Source organism: Pogonomyrmex barbatus, unplaced genomic scaffold, assembly GCF_055798465.1.
Source record: "Pogonomyrmex barbatus isolate J1 unplaced genomic scaffold, ASM5579846v1 scaffold7, whole genome shotgun sequence".
Lineage (NCBI taxonomy): Eukaryota > Metazoa > Arthropoda > Insecta > Hymenoptera > Formicidae > Pogonomyrmex > Pogonomyrmex barbatus.
Window position 1 is genome coordinate 1,015,792 of NW_028297171.1, and position 12,004 is coordinate 1,027,795.

Genomic DNA, 12,004 nt, shown 5'->3' on the forward strand with positions numbered 1-12,004 from the left:
TTGATGATATATCATTTCTTGTATATTCTTAAGCTCATCTTCAGAATATACCGAATATACCCTATCAGCTCATGATCTTATACGAATATTCTGTATTTATACTGAATGTACTGTGATCATATCGAAGATTATTCGTATAAAATCTGTATAGAATATGATTTGTCGTATCACAAGATGACATCATTATGACGATGATTTAAGATTATTTTTCGTCATTCGACGTCAATGTACTAAATAAAATAAACGACGTAAAATAAACGTAACATTTGTCACGAAATATTACCATTATAAATATATCATCATTTAATCGTCATTTTTAATGACTAAATAATGAAATAACATTATTAATTATTATCTTTTTTAATTAACTGTAATATATAAATAAGAAAAATATTTCTGTTACGTCCAGTGAACTCCACGATTCTTTTCTTTCCAAAAGACAAATAATATAATTTTCCTCATATAAGAATATTGATTTCTTTTCTGATAAGATATTGAATTATATTGAATTTCAAGAAACAAAAGAAAGATTTGCAATCGCTCTGATCTATTATAACGATACTCTTAATTTTAAAAGAAATTTAAAAGAATTTTAAAAAGAATACGCAAAAGAATTATTATTATTATTAGTCCCGAATTAAAACCGTCGCAAGTCTGTATCTAATGTAAACATCCTATCCTCACACACACACACACACACACACACACACACACACACACACACACACACACACACACACACACACCTCAGAGTTTCTACTACCGCCGGTTATCTCTAACCTGTTGTTCCTGCTGGTATTGTCAGAAAAACAATATCTTCTGCATTTTCCGGTCTATTTCTTGCAATTACATTTGGACACTGACCAGTTCACGAATCCAATAATAAAACAGATTTCGGGCCAACGTTTGGAAAATAAACTTCTCTTAACCATATCTCAAAATGATGAGAATGTCAATTTTCCAGATTTTGAAGCCATAACATAAATATTAATTATTTTCCCTAAACATTGTTTCCTCTATTCTTGGGCCGAATGTTCCAGTAGGTTCTTTTAAAACAATAAAAAGGAGAGATAATAACTTACCATCGACTGAAATTCTTGGTTGGATGGTATAATTATGTGTTGTTGCCGATACCGATTGCACTACGCCCTCAACTCTTTTTGTACCTTCTATTGCTAATGAACGACAATATGAAATTTCAATTGGAAAATGCTTTGGTCTGAATTGTATATGTTTTCGAATCCATAACGCGTAATATAATATTTAACATTTTCGACAAATCTATTGCTTTCTACTTCTAGATATTCTTTTGATTTCAGAGTTTTCTTCGTTATAAATTTTGTGATTTTTCGGGAAACAATGTTGTGCGCTACTTTGAATTGTTTTATCCATGTACGTGATGTTGTATTCTGGAGCATTAATCTCTTCTTGTGCTTTGAGAGTTCATCGAACAAAATCAATGTCATGAATAATTACTCCTTTCTGTAAATTTTCTTGGAATTTATTTAATGTATATAATAAAATTTCTTTCAGCTTTTCCAATCTAGTCCCACCTCTGTTGATTTGCTCCTTCCATCTTCGTAATTGGCATAACGAAGTAACTTTTTGAAATCTATATTTTACGTGCTCTAGCGATATTGATCTAACCTGAATTATTAGGTTTCCAAAACTCCACAGCTCTTCTTTTATATTCAATTGGAATATCATCTGTTACACATGTCACTTCACATAATCTATATTTTCTTCTTCGCCTCCTTCTTCCGGTATTATTAATTGTACTTCTGGTATATCGAAAGAATTTTCAAAATCATTCTCTTCTTTTTCAATTTCAAATTGGTTCTCATATATTTTTTGTAGCATATTTTTCATTTCCTCTTTTTTCCTTCTATTTTTGTATTTGTAATTAAGAATTTCTGGTAAATTCAAAAAACAAGAAATTGTCGCGTTCGCGGCGTTACTTCCCGTGATCGCGATACTCGGCGGAGCGCTCTCGGAAAAGAAGAACACTGTTTTAGGAAAGACTCACTCTTTATTAAACCAACGGTACAGAAACGCGTCCGACAACCGCGGAATCTGGCCGTCAAATCTGTAAAACAGTCGGAGAACGACGCGTTGCCAAGGGCCGATCTTCTATTCAAACTCTTATCGATTGATATTGATTATCTTTTAGCAGCGCCGAACGGAATACCGCACGGCCGCAACACTGCCCCCCTCTTCATAAAATTGTCGTCCCGATAATTCTTCCTCTTTCAAGAACTTCCTCTTGGAAAAGATTTCTGGGCTCCTGGCGACTTCCTGCCCTACCCTGAGCTGCTGCCTCAGGTTACCGGGCGCCGCTATTTCTAATCCCAGTCTTCTCTACTCTTCAGAAAAATCTTGTTCTTGAAATTTTCTGCGCGTTTCACTCTTGACTCTTCGTCTTGAGCTTTGCGCACTTCTCTCTTCTATTTTTCGGGCAAAGTGGGGGTAATCGTCGTGGACCTTTACGTCTTTCTAAAAGACACACTAAGCCCCTGCCTCGGCATTCGCCCATCGTCCCCCGGAAAAACCACGACTCGGAAAACCGGGGGCGAGGCAGACTTCTTTTCAGTTTGAAGCACGAGCTTGAAGATCTTGCTTGGTGCTCAGGCTCGAGGATCTCCCCACGACGCTTCTCGCGACGGAAGGAAGCTTAAAGAAAAATAAAACAGAACACAGTAACTCAAAACAATTAACAAGAAATAAAAGTAATGTCGAAATTGGAAAACCGGGTCCCGAAAACCTCTTCTTAAAATTCTTCCCTTTCTCTATACGGAGCTAACCTGTCGGCATGCACAACCTTGCTTTTCCGACCACCTGAACGAGAAATACAGAAAACTACATCACTAATTTTCTTAATTATCTCAAAAGGCCCCTCCCAATCGTTCTGTAGTTTGGGAGACCTACCCTTCTTACGATGAGGATTAAATAACCAAACTTTCTGTCCTTCCTCAAAAACGGGATGCCTAGCCTTTCGATCATAGCGGCATTTGATCTTCAAAGACCTTGATTCTAATCTCTCTCTTACTCTCTGATGAATTTCATCCAGCTTCTGCCGCAAATTTCGAACGTACTCCTCCGCTGACTCAGAAAAACCATAACTGGGAGGAGTACCTCTTAACAAATCCATCGGCAAGGTAAAATCTCTTCCACAAAACAATTCTGAAGGAGTTACGCCTGTAGCTTCATGTTTAGAGGTCCTATAGGCAAGAAGAAACATGGGAATCCAACGATCCCAATCCTTTTGATTCTCTTCAAGAAACTTTGACAAATACTGTAGAATTGTCTGATGTTGTCTTTCAACTTGACTATCAGACTGAGGATGAAGAGTGGTCGTCCTCGTTTTCCTAATTCCCAAAATTCTCATCAATTCTTGAAAGAGCTGTGATTCAAAATTCCTTCCCTGATCAGTATGAAGTTCCAACGGGACCCCATATCTAGAAACAACCTGATTAACAAAAATTTCTGCTACCGTAGTAGCTCTCATATTTTTCAAAGGAAAAGCCTCTACCCATTTAGTAAAACAATCAACAACAACTAGGAGATACTTGTTGCCTGAAGAAGAAACAGGTAACGGGCCTAAAATATCCATCTGAATCCTCTCAAAAGGAGCTCCCGAATTAAAGATTTACAAAGGAGATTTCTCCTTATCTGTAGCTCCCCTCTTCGCAATACAAATCTTACAGGTTCTGCACCATTCCTCAACATCCTTCTTACAGGTTGCCCAATAGAAACGTTTCCGGATCTTTTCCAGCGTTTTATTGATCCCGAAATGCCCTCCAGAAGGAGTATCATGAGCTTCTTCTAAAATCTGCTTCACTTTGCTTCGCGGGACTATCAACTGAAGAAAACTGTTTTTCAAATTAGGAGCCTCCCATCTCTTATGCAAAATCCCATTTTGGACTTCCAAGGCATGCCATTGATGCCAATAGATCTTGGCTGACAATCCTTTCGAAGAAACTTCCTTCCAAAAAGGTTGCAAATCATTTTCTTTGGCAAGTAAAAACATTGCCAGTTCCTGATCCTCTATTTGAGCCCTTCGTCAATCCTCAGAAGAATCCTCACGCAAAACAATACGAGCAACTACTTTATCCTCAAAAAGCCCTCTCTGAACTTCCACTTTAGAACAGAATCTACATTTTTCTTCTACACAAGGGCGTCTCGAAAAACCATCGGCATTACCGTGTATAATCCCCTTTCGATGAGCATCAAAATCGTATTGTTGTAACCTTTCTATCCAGCGAGCCAATTGTCCCTCCAAGTCTTTGAAGGACATCAACCATCTCCATTCAAAAGAAGCATGATCAGTTCGAATAGAGAAACTCTTTCCGTACAAATAATGATGAAAATGTTTCATCGAATCTACCAAAGCTAATAACTCTCTTCTTGTTATGCAATAATTCCGCTCAGGTTTGTTCAAAACCCGACTATAATAAGCAATGACTCTCTCATAGCCGTCCTGAAAAACTTGTGAAAGTACCGCCCCTATTCCAAAACCTGAAGCATCCGTATCCAAAATCATCTTTCCTTCCCCCTTCGGAAAGGAAAGAAGAGGTGCAGACGTTAATGCCTGTTTTAACCTTAAAAATGCTTCTTGACATTGCTCAGTCCATTCAAATTTAGTCAAATTCTCAGTTAACTTAAACAGAGGCTTCGCAATTGAAGAAAATCCCTTAACAAACTTCCGATAATAAGAGCAAAATCCAAGAAAACTTCGAACCTGTTTCTTATTCTGAGGAACTGGCCACTCAGTGACCGCTTCAGTCTTCTCAGGATCCGTAGCGATCCCGGCAGAAGAAATAACATGACCCAAATATTTTACTTGTCTCCTAAATAAATCACATTTCTTTGGGTTAACACCAAGTTTCGCAGCACGAAATCTCAGAAGAATCTCTCTTAAATTCTCTTTCATTTTCTCAAAGGTTTTGCCAAATACTATCACATCATCTAAATAAACCAGGCAAATTTTCGAAAGTAAACCCCGAAGCACCCGTTCCATAAGACGTTTAAAGGTAGTCGGGGCATTACACAGACCAAAAGGCATTGCAACAAATTGCCAAAGTCCAGAAGAAGAAAGTAGCAATATTATCACGTTTCTTGGATTAAATTCCATTTTACCTTAAAAATTAGAAACACTTAATTATAAACATATACATAAAAAGTATTTGTTTTTAAAATAAAATAAGTAATTAGTTATTTTATACTTAAAAAATAGTAACGCTTCATTGTATGCTTATTGTATTTATATCATATTACTTATTATTGTTGTAGCCTGGATTGAGTTACAAGATTGTATTTAAGGAAAGTCAGGTTCGCCGAGCCTTAGGAGTTAGAATTCCGAGCAGGATCGTAGGTGGAAGATTCTTTTGATCAAATATTATTACTCACTTTTATTAAGTAGCTGATTTATTGGTACGGATTCTTGATAATGTTTTGTGTGAATCTCGCTATTATGAATAACGATTGGCCATAACGAAGTACAACTATTCTGTTACATATTGTGACTATTCACTCTCGGCGATTTAGCGACCGTTTTTATAGTATTTTAGCAGTATTGCGTTTCATCGCCTTATAATTCTAAATCGGACCATATATGGTCAAAACAGCGCTCCCAAATAAGAAGGGAGGGTGTGCGTCACGGCGGGACCCGACCAGTCGTGAAAACTCGTAATTATTTTGCGAAAAAAATACCATCTCAGCCAGGAATCGAACCTGGATCTCCTGCTTACTGGGCAGGCATCTTATCCCTTCGACTACCGAGGCATGTGATGATATTTATCGCAAATAACGTGTTTAGAATAACACGTCAACAATACAATGATACACATATATATTGTTACGTCCGAGGGACTTCACGAATTCTTCTCTTTCGGAAAAAGATAATGGCTACTAATCAGAAAATGAAGCACTTCGAACGATCTAAAGAAACCCTAAATAAATACACAAAAATACACAAAAATTCCTCTCGAGATACGTCTCACTATCAAAAAAAATAATTCTTGGGATAGACAGCTTTGTCGGCACCGACAAGTTTATAACATACCAATAAAAATAAAAAATATTAACAAAAGCAAATTCCTAACGGATAAGAAACGCGTCGGATCGTTCGAGGGTGACACTCCCCAAATTGGTGGAGAAACTAAGGGAAACGCCAATCAAGAAGAAACGATTAGCGACCGTTGGCGGTCACACCAATGAATGATTGAGGGTGTGAAATGGCGGGAAAATTTTCACTAACTAATTCCATCATTCGCTAGGAAATCTGGAAATATAAAAACAACCACAATTCACAGAACACCGCTTCTCTCCTTCCTCTATATTCACAATTTTTCTAAACTATCATTCGACAAGTCAACGCGGAAATCCATCACGCCCTCAGATATTCCCACCCCTTCGGAATCCTTTAAAAACCGCAACTTGGAGCGGATCGCTCTTTTCTCTCTTCACATCGCCCCACGTTTTGACGGACGGGACCATCCGAGGTTGTCGCCAATTTTTTCAGTTAGAATCTGTGCGTGATACTTTTATTCACGTGTGATACGATCCACGACCCAGCGTAGGCATCACACTTCTCGCCCATCACCAGCGCCTGCCACGATAAAAGTAAGTCCATTTTTATTACCTCTTTCCCGCGGTAGATTGGCTGTTTGGTTCGCGATCTTGACATAATTGCTTTCTTAAAATTCTTCAACATTCCGAATGGGCAAGCCGCTGATTGACTCGGTGAAGCTGCCTTCCCCAACATTCCCACCTGGCAAGCCAATTGATTCGGTGAAGCTGTCTTATCACGATTCCTCAATTTTTCTATCACTTTCACCACTCTCTCTCTCTCTCTCTCTCTCTCTCTCTCTCTCTCTCTCTCTCTCTCTCTCTCTCTCTCTCTCTCTCTCGATGTGAAGACGTGTGTCACATCGCTCCGTCAAAATAGTGAATTTTCGTGCGTAAATAGTGGGAAAAGACGTAAAATAAGTATTTCGAGTTATGTCGCCATAGATCGAGGATGGATATGAAAGTTATCTAGCCGGGATACGGCGATCTGTGGATGTGAGCAGTGAATTTATTATTTGAGACATTGAAGTCTCACAAGACAGTAGACATTATACGTGGACACAATAGTGCTGACGTGTGAAAGTGGGTCACAGGTGACTGATCGCTTATGCTGATACTAGCGGTTTTGGCCGGTAATTATCAGCATGGACGACGAATATGCAGAGTATCGATGCTCGGCATGTAGGAAGGCAATTAAGAGCAGAGTCGTTAAATGTAAAAATTGCCCAAAGCTTTTTTACCATCCAGGATGTGTAAATAAGCATAAAATTATCGACAGAAATCAAGAGTACGTGCAGTGTAAAGGCCCATTTGAGGAATTTTTAACTGATAGTGAGAAAGCTCCGGCACCGGCAGGGAGAGATAGGACATCATCTACAGGATCTACAGGATCTACAGGAGTGTTCACAACATCGAGCAGTGGAAATAAAGGGTCAAGCATTGATATAAAAATAGACTGGATTATAAGAACTGTGAAAGAAATAAAAGATGAAGCGATGCGTAAAAATGAAATTAAAATAATGATTAAAGAAGTAGTTCAAGAAGAATTAGGAAGTGTTAAACAAGAGATGGAAAACTTGAAGAAAATGATACAGGGAATAGAGTATGGATCGAAGGGAGGAACGCAAAGAAGCTACAGTGAAGCGGTTAAAGAAAAGAAGAAAGAGAGTCTTATAATTGTTAAACCGAAATTGCAACAGGAAAGTGAAGACACGAAAAAAGTGATAAAAGAGAAGGTAGATATAAAGAATATGGCAATGGGAGTAACAAAATTAAAAAAAGGAAGCAAAGGAGTAGTAATCATGGGATGTGAAACTGGAGAGGAGGTAAAAAAGTTGAAAGAGACAGTTCAAGCTAAACTGGGAGAGAATTACAAAGTGACGGAGTCTAAATCGAAACCAAAAATAAAAATTATTAATATAAATTTAGAAGAGATGAACTTAGATGATAATGAGCTTATAAATACGATAAAGAAGCAGAATAAAATAGATACAGTAAATATGCGAATTGTGAAGAGAATGGTCAAAGTAAAGAATAACGATCAAAGAAGAGGAAATGAAGAAGGATCAATAATAATGGAAGTAGATGAAGAGACACACGAGATGATATTGCAGAAAACAAAACTAAATGTAGGATGGAAGAAGTGTCCTGCATTTAATCACATCAGTGTCAAAAGGTGTTTTAAGTGCTGGGGATATTTTCATATTGCCGAAAATTGTAAGAGAGAAGAAACATGCTGCAAATGCGCGGGGAATCATAGCTCGCGTGTCTGTACAGCGACAGAGAAGAAATGTGTGAACTGTATGTTCAAAAATCGAACATACAATTTGAAGATAAATGATGATCATGAAGCTATCAGCCGAGAATGTCCGACTTTTAAGAGGGCGTTACAGGAAGAGAAGAGGAGAGCAGGCTGGGAGGAGAAGTAGCAACTACAGAAGAAAGAAGAAATTATACTGTATACAAATGCACAGAGTTTGATAGCGCATAAGGATGAGATCAACATCAGATTATGAAGAAAAAAATCCTGCGTTCTTAGCATTATCGGAGACCAGATTGACCGAGGATATTGAAGACAGTGAAGTGAACGTTTCTGGTTATAATATGACTAGATGTAATGCTGAGAATAGAAATACAGGAGGCGTTGTTCTATATGTAAGGAATGATATTATTTACGAAACGGTGTTAGTACAAAAATTAGAATCGAATTGTTGGTGTGTCGCGGTAGAAGTGAAAGATAAATTATATAAAGGAGTGATAATGGTAATATATCACTCACCAAGCGCATCGCACGGGGATTTCATGAGATTTTTCGAGGATATAGTAGAGGAATTAGTAATAAAAGGTGAATGCATGGTAATAGGAGATTTTAATATAGATCTTATGATGGACTCGTTTTATGCGAAGAAATTGCAAACGGCAATGTTAATCTTGGGTATGAAACAGTATGTTAACGAACCGACGAGAATCACGAAAGATAGTCAAACAATTATAGATCTAATCTTTGCTAATAGTAATAAAAAAGTGCAAGTAATTCATGAACCCAAAATTACGGACCACGCGTGGCTGGAAGTTGAGGTGAGTGTGAACAAAATTGAAAGTAAATTTAGAGAGTTTAGCGCTAGGAATTACAAAGAGTTTGATGAAGGTGAATTTGTTATGTTAGTAAAAAATAAATTACAGGAAAGCCAAGGATGGCAGTGTGTATGTATGGGTGTGAGTGAGAGAGCAGAAAAATTTGTCAATAGTATAGTAAATGCGTTACATGTAATGGCACCGAAGAGGAAAATTAGAATTCCGAAAGTATGGGAAGGGAAAAAATGGTTCTCAGATGTAATAAGAGAGGCTGCGGATAAAAGGGATGAGGCATTTAGGCAAGCAGTGTACGCCGATACAGAACAAAGCTGGTTGCAATTTAAAGTTAATAGGAATGCAGTAGTAAAACTAATCAGGTCGAAAAAGAAAGAATATTATGAAAATATGATAGATTTTAATAAGGATAATCCTTCGACTATGTGGAAAACTTTAAAAGAAATTATTAGAGGCGAGCCAGTATGTGCTAAAGAAATAAAAGATATAGATTTTGAAATATTAGATAACATAGATTATAGTACAATAGGGTGCAATATAGCGGATAAATTTAACTTATATTATATACAGAGTATTAATAGTATAATAAAATCTATAATAGAGGATCAGTCTACAGGCGCAGGTAAAAGAATTATCTATGCTATAGAAAATATGGTAACTATGGAAAATTTTGAGGGAATCACGGTAGAGCATTTAGAGAAAATTATTAAAGGACTGCCAAATAAGAAAGGCACGGAAGAGGGAATAACTAGTAATATATTAAAAGCAACGTTTTGCGTAATAAAAGAGGAATTTGTTGATATAATAAATAACTCCCTGAGAGATGGTTGCTGTCCAGAAAGTTGGAAAACGTCCACAATAGTACCGATTCCAAAAGTAGATAAAGCCAAGAAGGCGAGTGATTTTAGGCCTATTAATGTGTTACCTATATTTGAGAAAGTGTTAGAATTGGTAGTAAAAGAGCAAATTGAAAGGTATTTGGAAAATAATAGTATTATAACTGAACATCAATCGGGCTTTAGGAAACACTATTCATGTGAAACAGCGATTCAGACTATTGTTGACGAATGGAAACTGATAGTCAGTGAAAGGAGAATGGTAGGGGTAATTTTCATGGATCTGAAGCGAGCGTTTGAAACGATAGATAGGGAAAGATTATTAGGGAAATTATATCAATATGGAATCAGAGGAAAAGTCCTTGAATGGTTAAACTCATATCTAAAGAATAGAACACAGCAGGTGCGATTTAATAATAAATGGTCAAAATTAATGGCAACGGAATATGGAGTTCCACAGGGATCTGTATTGGGACCTTTGTTATTTATACTTTATATAAACGATATAATCAAAGTCTGTCCAGAAGAATGTAAGATAAAAATGTTTGCGGATGATACTTTAATATATGTGGAGGGAGAAAGTAGCGCAGAATTAGAAAGAAAAATGAATACGGTGTTTGTTATAGTAGAAAAGTGGATGAATATAAATAAATTAAAAATGAATGCAGGGAAAACGAAATACATGATAGTTAGAAGTATAAGAAAAGAGCTAAGAGGTAATATTACGTTGAAATGCTTGGATGGAACTGAGATAGAGCGTGTGGAAACGATGAAGTATCTAGGTATAATTATTGACGATAGACTTCGATTCAACGACCACTGTGATTATATGCTAAAGAAAATAGGGAAAAAAACGAGTTTTCTCAATAGAATAGGTAGTTCTGTATCGGCTTACACCAGATGCACGGTATACAAGACAATTATAGCTCCTCATTTTGAGTATTGTGCGACGTTGTTGATTGACATGGGTGAAACGCAGTTAAGCAAATTGCAAAAAGCGCAAAACCGAGCTATGAGAGTCATACTGCAGTGTAATAAATATACCAAGGTGGAACATATGCTGCAAACGCTGCAGTTTATGTCCATAAGACAGAGGCTATATTATAATGTGTGTACGTTTATCTTTAAGGTTGTGAATAACATGCTACCGGAACAATTAAAAGATCAATTAGAGCTAGTGGGGAGTAAAAATGATAGACAAACGCGACAAACCGGAGATATTATAATAAGATTTCGTAGAACAAGGAGTGCACAAAAAAGTATGTTCTACGAAGGAGTAAAAATGTACAACGCGTTGCCAGCCACAATGAAAAGATATGATAAACTAGAAATGTTTAAGCGAATGTTAAAAGAGCATATATTAAGTATAATTTAAGTGTGTATCATGTATTTGCAAAATAGCTGAGAAAGCTAAATAAAGTCTAATCAATCAAATCTCTCTCTCTCTCTCTCTCTCTCTCTCTCTCTCTCTCTCTCACTTAACTCTTGTATTTATATAGTGAACCAAACGAACGCCATTCCGAACAATGAAACGGGCATTGCGACACCGTCGGGAGAAGCTCAATAAACGAATTCGTCGCGAAACGCCGGACACGCCGAGGAACTCGTGGAGCGCTTAATCGAAGTAGAACCGAGACTCTCCGACATCTCTCTACATCAATACGCCACCGCCCTCCACTCCGCAGACTTTGAGAAACAGTGCACTCCAGAGCACTTCGACATGAAAAAATTCTACGACCTCGTCCGTCAATTTCCCCGCTCATCCACCTCCTGGAACCTTTTACATTAAAAGAAAATTTAAACCCGACAGCCAGTTTTGGGATCAAATCTCAAGACACCAAGTTAACGATATTATCCCTATGTACATTTCCCGTGACCCTCTTCCCTACCTTGTTTCAGTGAAGGCTTTCCACAGCGCTCACCCTAATCCCCCGCCACACCTGCAACCCAATCCCATCGATATGCTCGCGATTACCAATTTTTTGTTCCAATTGGAACAACAATTGGGTATA

General features: G+C 37.4%; 1 protein-coding gene, 1 non-coding gene and 1 pseudogene across 2 annotated transcripts; 1 reads left to right on the plus strand and 2 right to left on the minus strand.

Moving 5' to 3' along the window:
- Positions 1 to 687: 687 nt before the first annotated feature.
- LOC148934844 (uncharacterized) lies at positions 688 to 3,171 on the minus strand (annotated as a pseudogene).
- Positions 3,172 to 4,763: 1,592 nt separating this feature from the next.
- On the plus strand, positions 4,764 to 11,426 carry LOC148934845 (uncharacterized). Its single transcript, XM_089082974.1, has 2 exons — positions 4,764 to 8,489; positions 8,914 to 11,426. Exons 1-2 carry the CDS (start codon positions 7,212 to 7,214, stop codon positions 11,365 to 11,367), a joined length of 3,732 nt encoding a protein of 1,243 aa, XP_088939100.1. The 5' UTR covers positions 4,764 to 7,211; the 3' UTR covers positions 11,368 to 11,426.
- TRNAT-AGU (transfer RNA threonine (anticodon AGU)) lies at positions 5,710 to 5,781 on the minus strand. Its single transcript has one exon. It is a non-coding gene; the product is annotated as a tRNA-Thr (tRNA).
- Positions 11,427 to 12,004: the final 578 nt, after the last annotated feature.

What these genes read in the sequence shown, in the direction of transcription:
- LOC148934845 (XM_089082974.1), top strand. Translation starts at nt 7,212, where the DNA reads ATGGACGACGAATATGCAGAGTATCGATGCTCGGCATGTAGGAAGGCA. An exon ending in GGAGAGCAGGCTGGGAGGAG is followed by an intron (nt 8,490 to 8,913) that starts AAGTAGCAACTA and finishes GTAATAAAAGGT; the next exon opens with GAATGCATGGTAATAGGAGA.